Source organism: Phocoena sinus, chromosome 9 (assembly GCF_008692025.1).
Source record: "Phocoena sinus isolate mPhoSin1 chromosome 9, mPhoSin1.pri, whole genome shotgun sequence".
NCBI lineage: Eukaryota > Metazoa > Chordata > Mammalia > Artiodactyla > Phocoenidae > Phocoena > Phocoena sinus.
The window spans coordinates 86,551,457-86,565,544 of NC_045771.1; the positions used below are offsets into that span (position 1 = coordinate 86,551,457).

General features: G+C 40.0%; 2 protein-coding genes across 4 annotated transcripts in view; one reads left to right on the forward strand and one right to left on the reverse strand.

The window, feature by feature from the left end:
• Positions 1 to 14,088, reverse strand: part of CCDC146 (coiled-coil domain containing 146) — a 60,825-nt gene that overhangs the window by 29,985 nt on the left and 16,752 nt on the right. The window contains exons 4-8 of the mRNA XM_032642716.1: positions 8,490 to 8,547; positions 6,458 to 6,631; positions 4,403 to 4,476; positions 3,245 to 3,472; positions 1,997 to 2,183 (exon numbers count right to left, since the gene is read on the reverse strand). Coding sequence (XP_032498607.1) covers positions 1,997 to 2,183; positions 3,245 to 3,472; positions 4,403 to 4,476; positions 6,458 to 6,631; positions 8,490 to 8,547 — 721 coding nt within the window. The remainder of the gene's footprint in view (positions 1 to 1,996; positions 2,184 to 3,244; positions 3,473 to 4,402; positions 4,477 to 6,457; positions 6,632 to 8,489; positions 8,548 to 14,088) is intronic.
• The window catches only part of FGL2 (fibrinogen like 2), an 85,764-nt gene that overhangs the window by 29,088 nt on the left and 42,588 nt on the right, over positions 1 to 14,088 (forward strand). The window lies entirely within an intron of this gene.

Below are 14,088 nucleotides of genomic sequence, written 5' to 3' on the forward strand. Positions count from 1 at the left end.
TGAGACATACAATAGATGGGACAAAGAAAAAGCAATAGTAATACAGTAGACATAAGCCCAGGTGTATCCATAATTACTTTAAATGTTTTTGGACTAAATACAAGAACTGAAAGGCGTAAGTTTTCAGACTAGATATTAAAAAGTATATCCTGCATATGAAAGACACACCTAGATGAGGACAAAGAGAGAATGAAAGTAAATGGATGGATAAGGAAATAATCATGCAAAATCTAACAACAACACCAAAAATCTAGTGTAACGGTTGATTGTACTAATATCAGACAACGTAAACTTTTATGGAAAAAAGCATTTCTATAGTTTAAAATATTTCATTGTCATAAAAGAATCAAGCTACATGCAGGAATTTTAATAAAACTATTAAAAGTAGATGAGAAACATAAATACTGTTGTTTTATTTAATAATAACAAATAACTGTTCTATTTGTTTTGCAAAATTGTGAAAAGCACATTTTGCCCCATTGAGTTAGGAAAAAAGGTCCATGAGTGCCATCTGACAGCAAGACCAAGACCTAGTCATTTAGAACACTCATAACTCTAACCAGTTATCTTCACACTTTGCTAAATCTTGGTCTTTCAATCAGGATAGGCTAGGTTATGCTAAAGAAACAAGCCCAACTATCATGGCTCAAAAGCATGAAAGTTTATTTCTTGCTCTGACAAAGCCTGTGGCCAGTCAGGGTGATCCTCCACGACCACAGCTGGCTCAGCATTCCTGGACGCTTCCATTTACAGCACTTCCATGTCATCATGTACTTCCACAATGGCCACGGGATGGGGGAAAGAGCTAGAGGGTCTCACACTGCTCCAGGATGGAAGGAACATGTGTCATTTCTGCCCACAATCCGTTGGGCAGAACCAATCATATGACCCTGCTCAATGGCAGAGGGTACAAGGAAGTATAAACCTTCCATATTCCCAGAAGGAGAAGAGCATTAGGCTTATGGGTTAGGATCAGAAGTGTCTTACCATAGCTGGAAACTCCTGTTTACATGTCTGAGGCCATGAACCTCCATAAGGTCAGGGACCATGACAATCCTGAAGAAAACAGGTATGATTTCTGTACCCTCAGCTGCTTCATCTCAGAGACTGATCTCATTTTCACCAAAGGAAGCACTGACTAAGGCCTGGGCACAGGGATGCAGCCCTCTCAACAATCCACTGCCTTTTAGCACTGCTCGGTTGATTAGCACAGGGAGTGCCACGTGAGAGAGGAGGGAATCAGAGGCAACAGGACCAAAACCCCTCCATTTGGGAGCGCAGAGGTAGTAAGAAAGTAACAGCTATACTGAGCATTCTCTGGTTGTAGTACACCTCTGATACTGCACAAAAGTATACAGGTAGCCAGACATTGGGTTCTGATGGCCCTTGACTAATTGGAGGTACAGGCTGACTGTCCATCTATATTTACATGATCTGATCTTGTTTCTGACTATTGTAGTCTATAGTGACGCCATTCTGGATCTGACTCTTTCAACTCCTTCAAACATAGTGGTCTACTTGGTCCTACCCTGTAATGAACCCATTAGCTCTTCCAGAGCCGGATGGCCAAACTGCCTCCCCTGGCCAGGCTGATGCTTGATCCCAATAAGACATTTCTCTAATCTTGGGCTAACGAAAAGATTGAAACATACTATAAGACAGAGCCTCTATAACAGGTTTGATCCATTTTAAAGTTATCTTTTCTCTGTTCTTTTCCTTTCCCTCTTTCTTTATTGACAGCAAAAACAAATTCTTGAAATATATTTGCTTAAAAAAGACAGTACTGAGGGAATTCCCTGGCAGTCCAGTGGTTAGGACTCTACGCTCTCACTGCCAAGGGCCTGAGTTCAGTCTCTGGCTGGGGGGACTAAGATCCCACAAGCCGCACCAGCGCGGCCCAAAGGAAAAAAAAAAAAAAAACAACCAAACCAAAAAACCCAAAAAACAAAAAGACGTCGCAGAGCTTACAAACCCGATAGTGGTGTTTAGCACCCACCTCTAACAGAAGCCTTTGATGCAGTGCTCGTGTTTGAGTGAGTGCATCCCAGGACACTTTCAAAAGTAGCTCCATTTTTTTTAAATTTCGAAAATCTCGCTCTTTCTCTCTCTGCTTACGGGAAAGTTCATCATGGTAGTTTTGCTTGTCAGTGAGACGGTTTCGTAAATTGAGATCCAAGATCCCTCTGTTCCATGTAAAAAGAGAATATGAAAGTGATTTGTCATCAACTGCCCTTCATGTTTTTCAAGACAGTGTGCTCACATATATATGGAATTTAAGAAAAAAAAATGTCATGAAGAACCTAGGGGTAAGACAGGAATAGAGACGCAGACCTACTGGAGAACGGACTTGAGGATATGGGGAGGGGGAAGGGTGAGCTTTGACAGGGCGAGAGAGAGTCATGGACATATACACACTAACAAACGTAGTAAGGTAGATAGCTAGTGGGAAGCAGCCGCTTGGCACAGGGATATTAGCTCTGTGCTTTGTGACAGCCTGGAGTGGTGGGATAGGGAGAGTGGGAGGGAGGGAGACGCAAGAGGGAAGACATATGGGAACATATGTATATGTATAACTGATTCACTTTGTTATAAAGCAGAAACTAACACACCATTGTAAAGCAATTATACCCCAATAAAGATGTTTAAAAAAAAAAAAAAAAGACAGTGTGCTCAGCAGGTGCATACAGAACTATTTTCATGCTAGAATCAAATTGTAAGTAATGCCCAAAGCAATTCTGTTTGCGAGTTCTTGTCAGAGGCACAGCCACTAAAAAAAACCCCAAATGGAAGAGCAAATTGGCAGAGGCACAAGTTCCTAGTCTCCCTGAAATTTTGCTTAAAAATGGAAAATAACACTCTGCCAGAGACTCGCACCACAAAATTGCTCCCATTAGGAGAAAATCATGATTACCTCAGAATACAATAATTTTCAGGGAAACAAATCCCTCAATTATAGCACACTCCAGTGACAGAATTTCCCAGAGGCACGTTTTAGAAACTGAAAAAAATGCGATAGATTGTGTCCTTAAGTTTTTGGGCACAGGAAATTGAGGGCAGTGAAGAATAAAGGATGGAGAAATACTTTGAAATACTTTATTTAATAATATATTTTTATTAATGGTAAAAATGTAAAATTCTATAAAAATGTTTATTGAATCAATATAAATGTTTGAGATTATGTTTTGAATCCTCAAATATAAATTGAAGAAAATTTAGATGACAGAAACACATTAATATAACTAACCTTTCAGTTAGTGAAGTTGCTTCATTCTCTCTGGTTAATTCCAGTAGCTTGACCAACTGGTTATACTCTCGTTCTTTAATTTCAAGCAAGGCTCGTTTGCCTTCAACTTCCTTTATTATGTCCTCCTTTTCTTCCATTACAGCATTAATTTTGGTTTCAACTTTCTTTAGGGAGTCATTTAGCTCTTTGAGTTCATATTCCACGACCAGTTTTTTCTTTTCCATTTCTCTGTGAGGGATACATACATACACATATACGTATGTACACAACACACACATGAGTTTGCCTTATTTTGAGCCCAGGCTGTCTACCTATTTTTACTTTCTGACCAGGCAACAGAAGGGCTAGTCACAAATTCAGTGATCTCAGAAGTGGGGTGAAGACCACAGATGAGTGGGACTGAGGGGATATCTCCACTGAGTGCCACTGAGGGCAGGAATTTGTCCAGCCTCCCCACTTTCTCCCCAGATCCCCACTGCTACCGTCTCCTGGGATTCTACCCTCATCCTGACCATCCTCCCTGAATTGAGGTAAATTTCTCAGTTTTGGTGCTAGTGGGCTTGGCTTTTAGAAACGTTACTAGTGTCTGCTGCTTTTTTTCTCTCTTCTTTTAAGATCAGCCACCAGAGCAATCATAGTACTTCTCCAGATTTTTGTATCTTCACTTATCTTTACCCTTTTCGGTTCCTCTAAACCTTGAGAATTCCTCAGTGACTTCTGCCTCCAAATCTACTCTGAATGCTTGGGGGTCTCACACACGTGAATAGCTGGCAAGTGAAGAGTTACTGTCACTTGGGCTTTAGGCATCTGGCTGGCCGACATATGTCTAGACCATGAAACTCTACACAGTTCCAATAATTTATTCCATACACAGATCTGTTAAAGTCAGTTGGTGTTCTCCATAGAGATATGATATAAAATTGGAAAGAGAATATTGTCCCAAAATTAAGACATAAATGCTAGGAATGACAGTAATGTGCTACACTGCATTCTCCTGAAGAACTTGATATATACAACCTAGACAGGGCCAAATGCAGATATTTCTAAACTTATAACAGTAATTCGATGTGTTCAGTGGTTAATATTCTTGTTTTAGCATGCACACATAACTTGGGGGAGCGTGGGCTGGGAGGGATAAAAAATAAAATTAAGCCATACACTTTTTTGCGTGATGTTTTTTCTATCTCTTTTCCAATTTGTACAGGAATGGATTGATGGTGGACCAGTTCATCCTAGTAAAGAAATGCAACCATGTTAAATTATGTTGTCTTGGACCAGAAGCAGTCAAGCAAATTAAACAGGAAAGAGAAAAGAACTACGAGGTGTAGAATTCTTACCGTCTGTCCTGTACTATGCAGTGTGCTTTAATTATTCCATTTAATATTCATAATGACCTTACAAGATGGTAATGGTCGTTACCATTTTAAAGAGGAGCTACGCTCTGCGTAGATTCCCTTTATGGAGGTACACCCCTCCCTCAGAGGTTGCAGAGGCTGCTGACAGCTCATGCTTGTTCTCTCCACAAGATTGCCATGGCTGGCAGAGCTGCCTTGTCGGGGGAGGGGGGGTGGAAGGTGGAGGGGAGCAGGCTGTGACCCATGTGGAGATATAGCAGCCCATCCCTCTGCCTCAGGGTGGAGCAACCACTGCGGTGCAATTCATGGCATCAGGTTGCCAGGAGGGTTCTCCTGAAACCGTATTTTGGCCCGCTTCGAACCCCACCTCTAGCCTGTTTCCCTCGCTACCCTATGGGATTCTCCTTAGAGCTCCTGCTCAGTGAATACTTGTCTTAATCTCTGCTTCTAGGGAACCCTGCCTAAGACCAAGGCTAATTTTCCCAAACTCACACAGCTTGTAAGTGGCAAGGCCAAGATCAGAAGCTAGTTTTGTCTCACGTCACTTTGCACTGTGCTCTGTGGATTCGCGGAGGATTCACTTTTAACCTCAAGAATCTTATGTACATGGCAGGGGTTGTGGAAGAGCCCCTTCCTGCCTGAGGATCACACTGGACTTTGGGGTCTGGCGTAACACAGATGCTTGGGGGTTGAGGACATCCCTGCAGTGTGGTGCGTTTCTCCCTGGGACCTTGCTCAGTCTTGAGGCAGATCTAAGTTTTGTGAGGCTGAAACTTGTACAATTTGGGGAGCTCTTTTTTTATTTTTTTAAGTATTATATATTTATTTATTTATAAATTTATTTATGGCTGCTTGGGGTCTTCGTTGCTGCGCACAGGCTTGTCTAGTTGCGGCGAGCGGGGGCTACTCTTCATTGTGGTGCGCCGGCCTCTCATTGCGGTGGCTTGTCTTGTTGCAGAGCACGGGCTCTAGGCATGACGGCTCAGTAGTTGTGGCACGCGGGCTTAGTTGCTCTGTGGCATGTGGGATCTTCCCGGACCAGGGCTCGAACACGTATTCCCTGCCTTGGCAGGTGGATTCTTAACCACTGTGCCACCAGGGAAGTCTTGGGGAGCTCTTTTTAAGAAAAAGAATCAAAAGTTATAAATGATAATTAGGTTCAGGACCTTGGTGGTGGTTCGTGCATGTGAAGCCTTAGTTTCATTGGGTTCCTTGTAAATCCACCTGTGCTCAGTGCCTGTGTTCTGGGTGGCATCTGGGTACATCTTGGCCGACTGCTCTGACTCTTAAGGAAAAGGAGGTCAAAGTGAATCATAACTGTCCTGTAAGCCAAGGTGTCTCAGATGTAGTTTTAAGATGTAAGTCTAGGTTACTTCAATTGTTTTGAGACCTATTACCCAAAGGTTTCAAAATAAAATGAAGTTTAATTATCTCCTAAAACATAAATACAGGCCCTGCATCACTTTCACGGTGAGAGGGAAGTGAAGTGGAATCAAACAGACAAAGAAGGATGCAGTAATAACAGTATACAAAAGAGGTTAGAACATTTGCTTGCTCTTGAAGGAAGTGATTGTGTTTGTGACACTCATTTCCAATATTGAAAAATGCTTGGTGAGGTTTAGAGAGGCCTTTTCCCCAGGTCAGGACTCCAATTTAGAGTGACGCTACCAAACACTCCAGAGTCTTTTGTGAATTCCCAGAGCCCAGGTTTAGTTTGATAGGATCAGTCACAATGCAGAACATTTCAGTGTGTGTGTTTTGGTCTTTGTCAAACATTTGCAGTCAATCTTCATACCCATGCACCTTTATGTCCTTGCAGGCACAATGTTTAAATATTTATGAGCTGTGAGTAACATACCTTTAAGGTGACCTGATATTCGAACAGTTCTTCTAGTTCCTTCTGCTCCTTTAGTAATTGCTTTTGCTTGGATGTCAAATCTTCCCGTAAATTTTTAATTTCTAATTTCTTCTGCGTTACTTCCTTACGTAATTCTTCAGTGCTTTCTCTCAATATTCTCATCTTCTCCATTTCCTTTAAAAGTCATGAAAATTATCAGATTATACAGAGTCTGAGCAAACATTTGTCTCCATAAAAATCAAATTAAAAATAATTTTACTCACCATTTTGATGATATTTGTTTTGAGATTCATGAATGATTTCTTGCGAAGTTAAATGCAACTTATGATTTCTGACCTCTTCAATAAAGGCATGGCAATTATACTGCGTGTGTTAAACATTTCACATTAGATTTGAACTCATTTTTAAATTAATGTTCTTTTTAATCTTCCCACATTTTAAGTAGGAAGATTTAACTTTTTCTGAGTTCATATTTATTTCATACCAAAAAGCATTAGTAAAAATTTCCAGCCTTTTTTCTAGTAGCTTTGTGATTTGGCAACACCAGATGCAAATAATCTTTGAATATCAGGTTTATGGTTTTCCTGAGTCACACATGAGAATTAAAGATTAGGAAGTTCCTATTTGGAATACCTTATCCTTGGCACTCCGTAATCCCCTGCTCTCTTATTAATACTACTTCTCTAACTCAGGCACATTATCCCCAAATGCCCTCTGCCCCAGACTCCTAACAGGTCTTTGTTTCCCATGACTGATTTTCTGGGGAGTGTTGGACTTGTGAGAGAGAAGCCTTCTTATACTCAGAAGGTCCACACATTACTAATGACTAAGTGGAAGGATCCATTTAGCCTGCTCTGGCCTTTCTGCATATCACCCTCACCCTCCTCCACTGTGGCTTCGAGGGTAAAATTGGTGATCCTATGGTCAGGAACTAAAATCCACAATGCTTTTTCCCACAGAATCTGTGTTGAAAATGATGGTTAGGAATACTTCTGTACTAGTATATAATATATACATAATTAATATATAATATGATGTATCAGTATATTCATACTCATATATATTATAGCATTTTACTCTATGCATATAGAATAAAGGCATTTTACTCTATGCCTTGGAATTAGACCACCAACAACATACTTTTTAAATATAACCATTTAGAAGGTGAAAGCAATGCAAAGTGCGATGATCTCTGTATTTACTTTCTATGATAGATTGCAAAAAAAGGGACATAAATTCCTCCTATTCTTGTTTGCATGCCTCTTTGCAATATGTCTTTGTCCTTATTCCCATTAAGAGGTAGGACCTATTTCTCTCCCCATTGATTCTAGATGTGACCACGCGACTTGCTTGGACCAATGTGATGTTACCAACAGTGATTTAAGCAGAGGCTTGAAAAGTGCGTGTGTTGGGGTTTGCCCTCTCTTGAGACTCTCTGTCTCTTTCCTGAGACTGGAAACCCTTCCACCGTCATGAGAGTAACCAGTGACATGTGATCTTAGACCAACTAGCGGCCCAACTGGCTGACATATGAATGAAGCCATCCTAAGCCTTCCAGCCCCAAATGAGCCAGCTCAGACCAGAAGAACTCAGAACTGAGGAAAATAAGAAACGGCTGTTGTTTTAAACCACTATGTTTTGGGGCGGTTTGTTAGGCAGGAATTAATAAGTGATACACCTTTATAAAAAATTCTTGTAATAAGCTTGAGACAGTCAGGAAGCTATGAGAGTAACAGATATAACAAAAATAATGTTTTTAAGTGCCAACCATTTTTTCTTCTGAAAACAAAGCAGATATTGTCCAACTAAACATAACCTGAATTAGATGCCAAATAGCTAAATCCTATAATAGGCACCACTTATGTTTACTGTAAAAGTTATGCAGATATTCCTTTCAGCACCATCCATTGTTAAGATTTCTGGGTCTTTCAAATGTTTCAGGGTATGGTTGTTGTGATAAACGTTAATATTTATCAAAAGGGATGTTTCAATCCAGCTGTATTTAACAAAGTCTAGATCATCTAAGACTTACTCCTGGCTTAGGTATCTTCTCGATTTCCTTTATTATGAGGCTTTTCTCTTCCATTAAGCTGCAAAACAAAAACAAAAACAACTTTGACAAAGTACAAAAAAGTATACTATTTCCACAGTAATAACTTTCTATTTTCTCTTCTCAGAATGCACTCCCAGCTGTGTTTGCCAGACCTGGTGTCCATCCTTTGTGATGGCTTCACTGAGTCCCACAGGCCCATTTGGGTGCTCCCTCCCCAGTCCTGCCTCAACACTGTACACACACCCGTCAAAGCAGTTCTCTCATCGTATTGTAACTGCTTGGGAGCACGAACTGCCCCCCAGACTCAAGTTCCTTCAGGCGGGCTCTGGACTTTTTCTTTTATTTGCAGTAAACTAGTACCCGCCAGGATTACTGCTACAGCCTCTACTGCTTTCATCAAATTATCAGATCCCACTAGCCAGTAGGTCGAAAGATGCATGCATACCAGGTTTATTTTTATGAAATTGTATTTGCAATAAAGTAAATTAACATTTGTGTAATAAGTATGCACCACGTGGAATTTAATATAGGTTAGTTGCGTGGGCCACAGGCTGAAGTTGAAGTTTTTCAGAGTTTTGGACACTTACACCTTTCCTTTTAGAGCTTGCGTATAAATTGCTATTTTACTTCCAAGCTGTCGATCCTACGCCTCAGCCGTGTTGCCACCAGGGGGTGGTAGTGTGCTGCCATTTCTGGATTGTAAAGACCACCTGAGCGTCCCTGAGTTTCAAAATGGTGATGTGAAACTCTCCCACAAGATAAGGCTTACAGTCTTTTCTTTAAATATAAAATGATATTTTCTTAAACAAACATAAAATGGATAATTCTTTAGGACATTTAAAATTACATTTCTATCATCCGTTTTCTCTCTCTTTCTTTTTTTAAAATCTTTATTGGAGTGTAATTGCTTCACAATACTGTGTTAGTTTCTGTTGTACAACCAAGTGAATCAGCCACATGCATACATATATCCCCATATCCCCTCCCTCTTGAGCCTCCCTATCCCACCTCTCTAGGTCATCGCAAAGCACGGAGCTGATCTCCCTGTGCTATGCAGCTGCTTCCCACTAGCTAACTATTTTACATTCGGTAGTGTATATATGTCAGTGCTACTCTCACTTCGCCCCAGTTTCCCCCTCCCCTGCCCCGGGTCCTCAAGTCCATTCTCTATGTCTACATATTTATTCCGGCCCTGCCAGTAGGTTCAGCAGTGCATCAGTGCCATTATTATTTATTTATTTATTTTAGATTCCATATATATGTGCTAGCATATGGTATTTGTTTTTCTCTTTCTGACTTACTTCACTCTGTATGACAGACTCTAGGTCCATCCACCTCACTACAAATAACTCAATTTCGTTTCTTTTTATGGCTGAGTAATATTCCATTGTATATATGTGCCACATCTTCTTTATTGATTCATCTGTCGATGGACATTTAGGTTGGTTTCATGTCCTGGCTATTGTAAATAGTGCTGCAGTGAACATTGTGGTGGTACATGTCTCTCTTTGAATTATAGTTTTCTTAGGGTATATGCCCAGGAGTGGGATTGCGGGGTCATATGGTAGTTCTACTTTTAGTTTTTTAAGGAAGCTCCATACTGTTCTGCATAGTGGCTGTATCAATTTACATTCCCACCAACAGAGCAGGAGGGTTCACTTTTCATCACACCCTTTCCAGCATTTATTGTTTCTAGATTTTTTGATAATGGCCATTGTGACCTGTGTGTGGTGATACCTCATTGTAGTTTTGAGTTGCATTTCTCTAATAATTAGTGATGTTGAGCATCTTTTCATGTGCCTCTTGGCCATCTGTATGTCTTCTTTGGTGAAATGTCTATTTAGGTCTTCTGCCCATTTTTTAATTGAATTGTTTGTTTCGTTGATATTGAGCTCCATGAGCTGTTTGTATATTTTGGAGATTAATCCTTTGTCTGTTGTTTCATTTGCAAATAGTTTCTCCCATTCTGAGGGATGTCTTTTCGTCTTGTTTATGGTTTCCTTTGCTGGGCAAACAAAGAGTGTTTTTCCTGTGTTTTCCTCTAAGAGTTTTATAGTGTCTGGTCTTACATTTAGGTCTTAATCCATTTGGAGTTTATTTTTGTGTATGGTGTTAGGTAGTGTTCTAATTTCATTCTTTTACATGTAGCTGTCCAGTTTTCCCAGCACCACTTATTGAAGAGGTTGTCTTTTCTCCATTGTATGTTCTTGCCTCCTTTGTCGTAAATTAGGTGACCATATGTGTGTAGGTTTATCTCTGGGCTTTCTATCCTGTACTATTGATCTATATTTCTGTTTTTGTGTCAGGACCATACTGTCTTGATTACTATAGCTTTGTAGTATAGTTTGAAGTCAGAAAGCCTGATTCCTCCAGCTCCATTTTTCTTTCTCAAGATTGCTTTGGCCATTCAGGGTCTTTTGTGTTTCCATACAAATTGTAAATTTTTTTGTTCTAATTCTGTGAAGAATGCCACTGGTAGTTTGATAGGGATTGCATTGGATCTGTAGATTGCTTTGGGTAGTATAGTCATTTTCACACTATTGATTCTTCCAATCCAAGAACGTAGTATATTTCTCCATCTCTATGTCATCTTTGATTCCGTTCATCAGTGTTTTATAGTTTTCTGAGTACAAGTCTTTCACCTCCTTAGCTAGGTTTATTCCTAGGTATTTTATTCTTTTTGTTGCCATAGTAAATGGGATTGTTTTCTTAATTTCTCTTTCTGATTTTTCGTTGGTAGTGTATAGGAATGCCAGAGATTTCTGTGCATTAATTTTGTATCCTGCAACCTTACCAAATTCATTGATTAGTTCTAGTAGTTATCTGGTGGCATCTTTAGGATTTTCTGTGTATAGTATCATGTCATCTGCAAACAGTGACAGTTTTACTTTTTCTTTTCCAATTTGTATTCCTTTTATTTCTTTTTCTTCTCTGATTGCTGTGGCTAGGACTTCCAAAAGTATGTTGAATAAGAGTGACGAGAGTGGACATCCTTGTCTTGTTCCTGATCTTAGTGGAAATGCTTTCAGTTTTTAACCATTGAGTATGATGTTCGCTGTGGGTTCGTCATATATAGCCTTTATTATGTTGAGGTAGGTTCCCTCTATGCCCCTTTTCTGGAGAGTTTTTATCATAAATCAGTGTTGAATTTTTGTCAAAAGCTTTGTCTGCATCTATTGAGATGATCATATGGTTTTTATTCTTCAAGTTGTTAATATGGTGTATCACATTGATTGATTTGCGTATATTGAAGAATCCTTGCATCCCTGGGATAAATCCCACTTGATCATGATGTATGATCCTTTTAATATGTTTTTGGATTCTGTTTGCTAGTATTTTGTTCAGGATTTTTGCATCTGTGTTCATCAGTGATATTGGTCTATAGTTTTCTTTTTTTGTAATATCTTTTTCTGGTTTTGGTATCAGGGTGATGGTGGCTTCGTAAAATGAATTTGGGAGTGTTCCTCCCTCTGCAGTTTTTTGGAAGAGTTTGAGAAGGATTGGTGTTAGCTCTTCTCTAAATGTTTGATAGAATTTGCCTGTGAAGCCGTCTGATTTTTTCTTTTTTTGTTAAGAAACATTGACCTTTTTCCTTTAAAAGATGTATACCTTTATTTATAGAAATACATCATTCATAATCCCACACCTCTCATACCACAATTGATCATTTTTATTTTCCTTGTATATTTTAATGAAATTATATTACATATGTATATATTATTGAATCCATTTTTACCTAACGTGTAATTAAAATAGTTTCCCAATTTGCAAAACGGACTTCATAATTAATAGTTTAATAGCTAGTTTCAAGGTTTTCTAGTGGGTGGATGTACCATAATAAAATAATCCTTAATATTGATATTATCTAATATATACTGAACCTACTATATGCCACGGTCTTCACAAACATCATTTCTAAACTGCAGATCCTTTCTAAGTGGCTATTGTTACCTTCAATGTACAAATGAAGAAACTGAGGAGTTAGGCACCTCTTCCAAATTCACTGGTCAAGGCTGAAGTGACTATCAAACCTAGCTGTATCTGACTCCAGGGTGCTTTTCAGTATCAAGCTCCCTCTGGAATACATTGCTATTGAAATATTCCACTATGTTTTAGAAGTTAGATTGCTTTAGATTTTTTGCTTTTATAAATAATAATGTAATGAACATCTTTATGCATTGTCTGTTTTCTTGTTTTGGGTTCTCATTTCTGCGTGGCATTACTGGGATGAAAAAACGTTATTGTACGTGTGCCTCTTGATATAGATAAGCCTGTAAACTTTCAAACTGACATTAAAATCTACATCTGACATTTTCAGCTTTTCTGACTCAGGGGTGGCTCAGTGTCAGAGCTCCTCAGGATTCATTACTTTTCTACAGCAAGAGTCCGAACTTAAACCATGTCATCAAAGGGTTTTGGTTTTAAGGACTTGTGGGTGAAGAGGGACTGCTGGAAACCCTCTGTGCTGCCAAGCGCGGAGAGGCGTCATCCACATCAGGAGTGGAACCAGCCTGAATGGGTGGAAGTTCTAAGAAGGGAGATTTCTGAACCAATACAAGCGAAAGCCATCTAAGAGTCAGGCTGCCCGAAGCTGGGCTGGGCTGGGCTTGGCTGGGCTGCTGTGGGAGGCTGTGAGTTCCCATCGCTGGAGGTGCTGGAGCACAGACTGAGTGGCCGCTGAGAGAAGCCTCAGGTGGTTCTTAGAGTAGTCAGTGCTGAGGACCGCTCTGTGGACCCACAGTTCTCAATCTCTGACACGACTCAGAATCACGCAGGAAGTCTGTAAGCAATTCAAACCTTGCCTTGAGTGGGGAGGCCCGGATAGAAAGTGGAATCGTTAGTTGTAGGGTTGGATCTGCCTTGTAAACGTGTATCTCGGGTGTTTCTCTCTCAGTTATGAGGACTATACGCTGCAAAATCTGTTCTAAGCTCGCTCTGTTCTTGATTGGCACAGGGGGAGCAGGAAAGGTTTGGTTTTTTTGTTAATGATTAGAAGGTAAAATCTGCTCCAGCTGTGAGTTTTTCCTTACTACTAATCCTGATGCACTGTATGGCCCTCTGTCATATTCTAACTTTCTGGAATTCCAGAGACATCACTAAAATAATCCCTCTGTTCCTTTCTTACCAGATCTGTTTGTTTCTTGGTTCCAATTGTGCTGTTACTGTTGGACTAAGAATGGAAAATGACTGCTAAACCCCTGGGTGAGCACCAACAGGGAAGCAGCTATGGCAGAGGAAATAGTTACCAAGGCCACGGTCACACTGATAGTCCTGCACACGTGCAGTACGCGTGTCCCCCCTCCACGTCCACACCCATGACAGACAGCACTGACCGACCACGGCCCTGTTTCCCCAGCTGACGGAGACTTGTCGGAATATATCAGATTTAGCATGAGAGACACAATTGATTTGCCCTCCAAATCTCAGGACTTAACTAGTAAGTAGAGAAGCCCCCCAAAACGTAACAAAGTGAAGGCAAGGAAAACCTTGAAAAGAATACTAAAAAGTCTTTTCAGGGGAAGTTTTTGGAAAGATAATGAATTCTACTTTGTTTCTAAAATAAGTTCTCAACAGTATT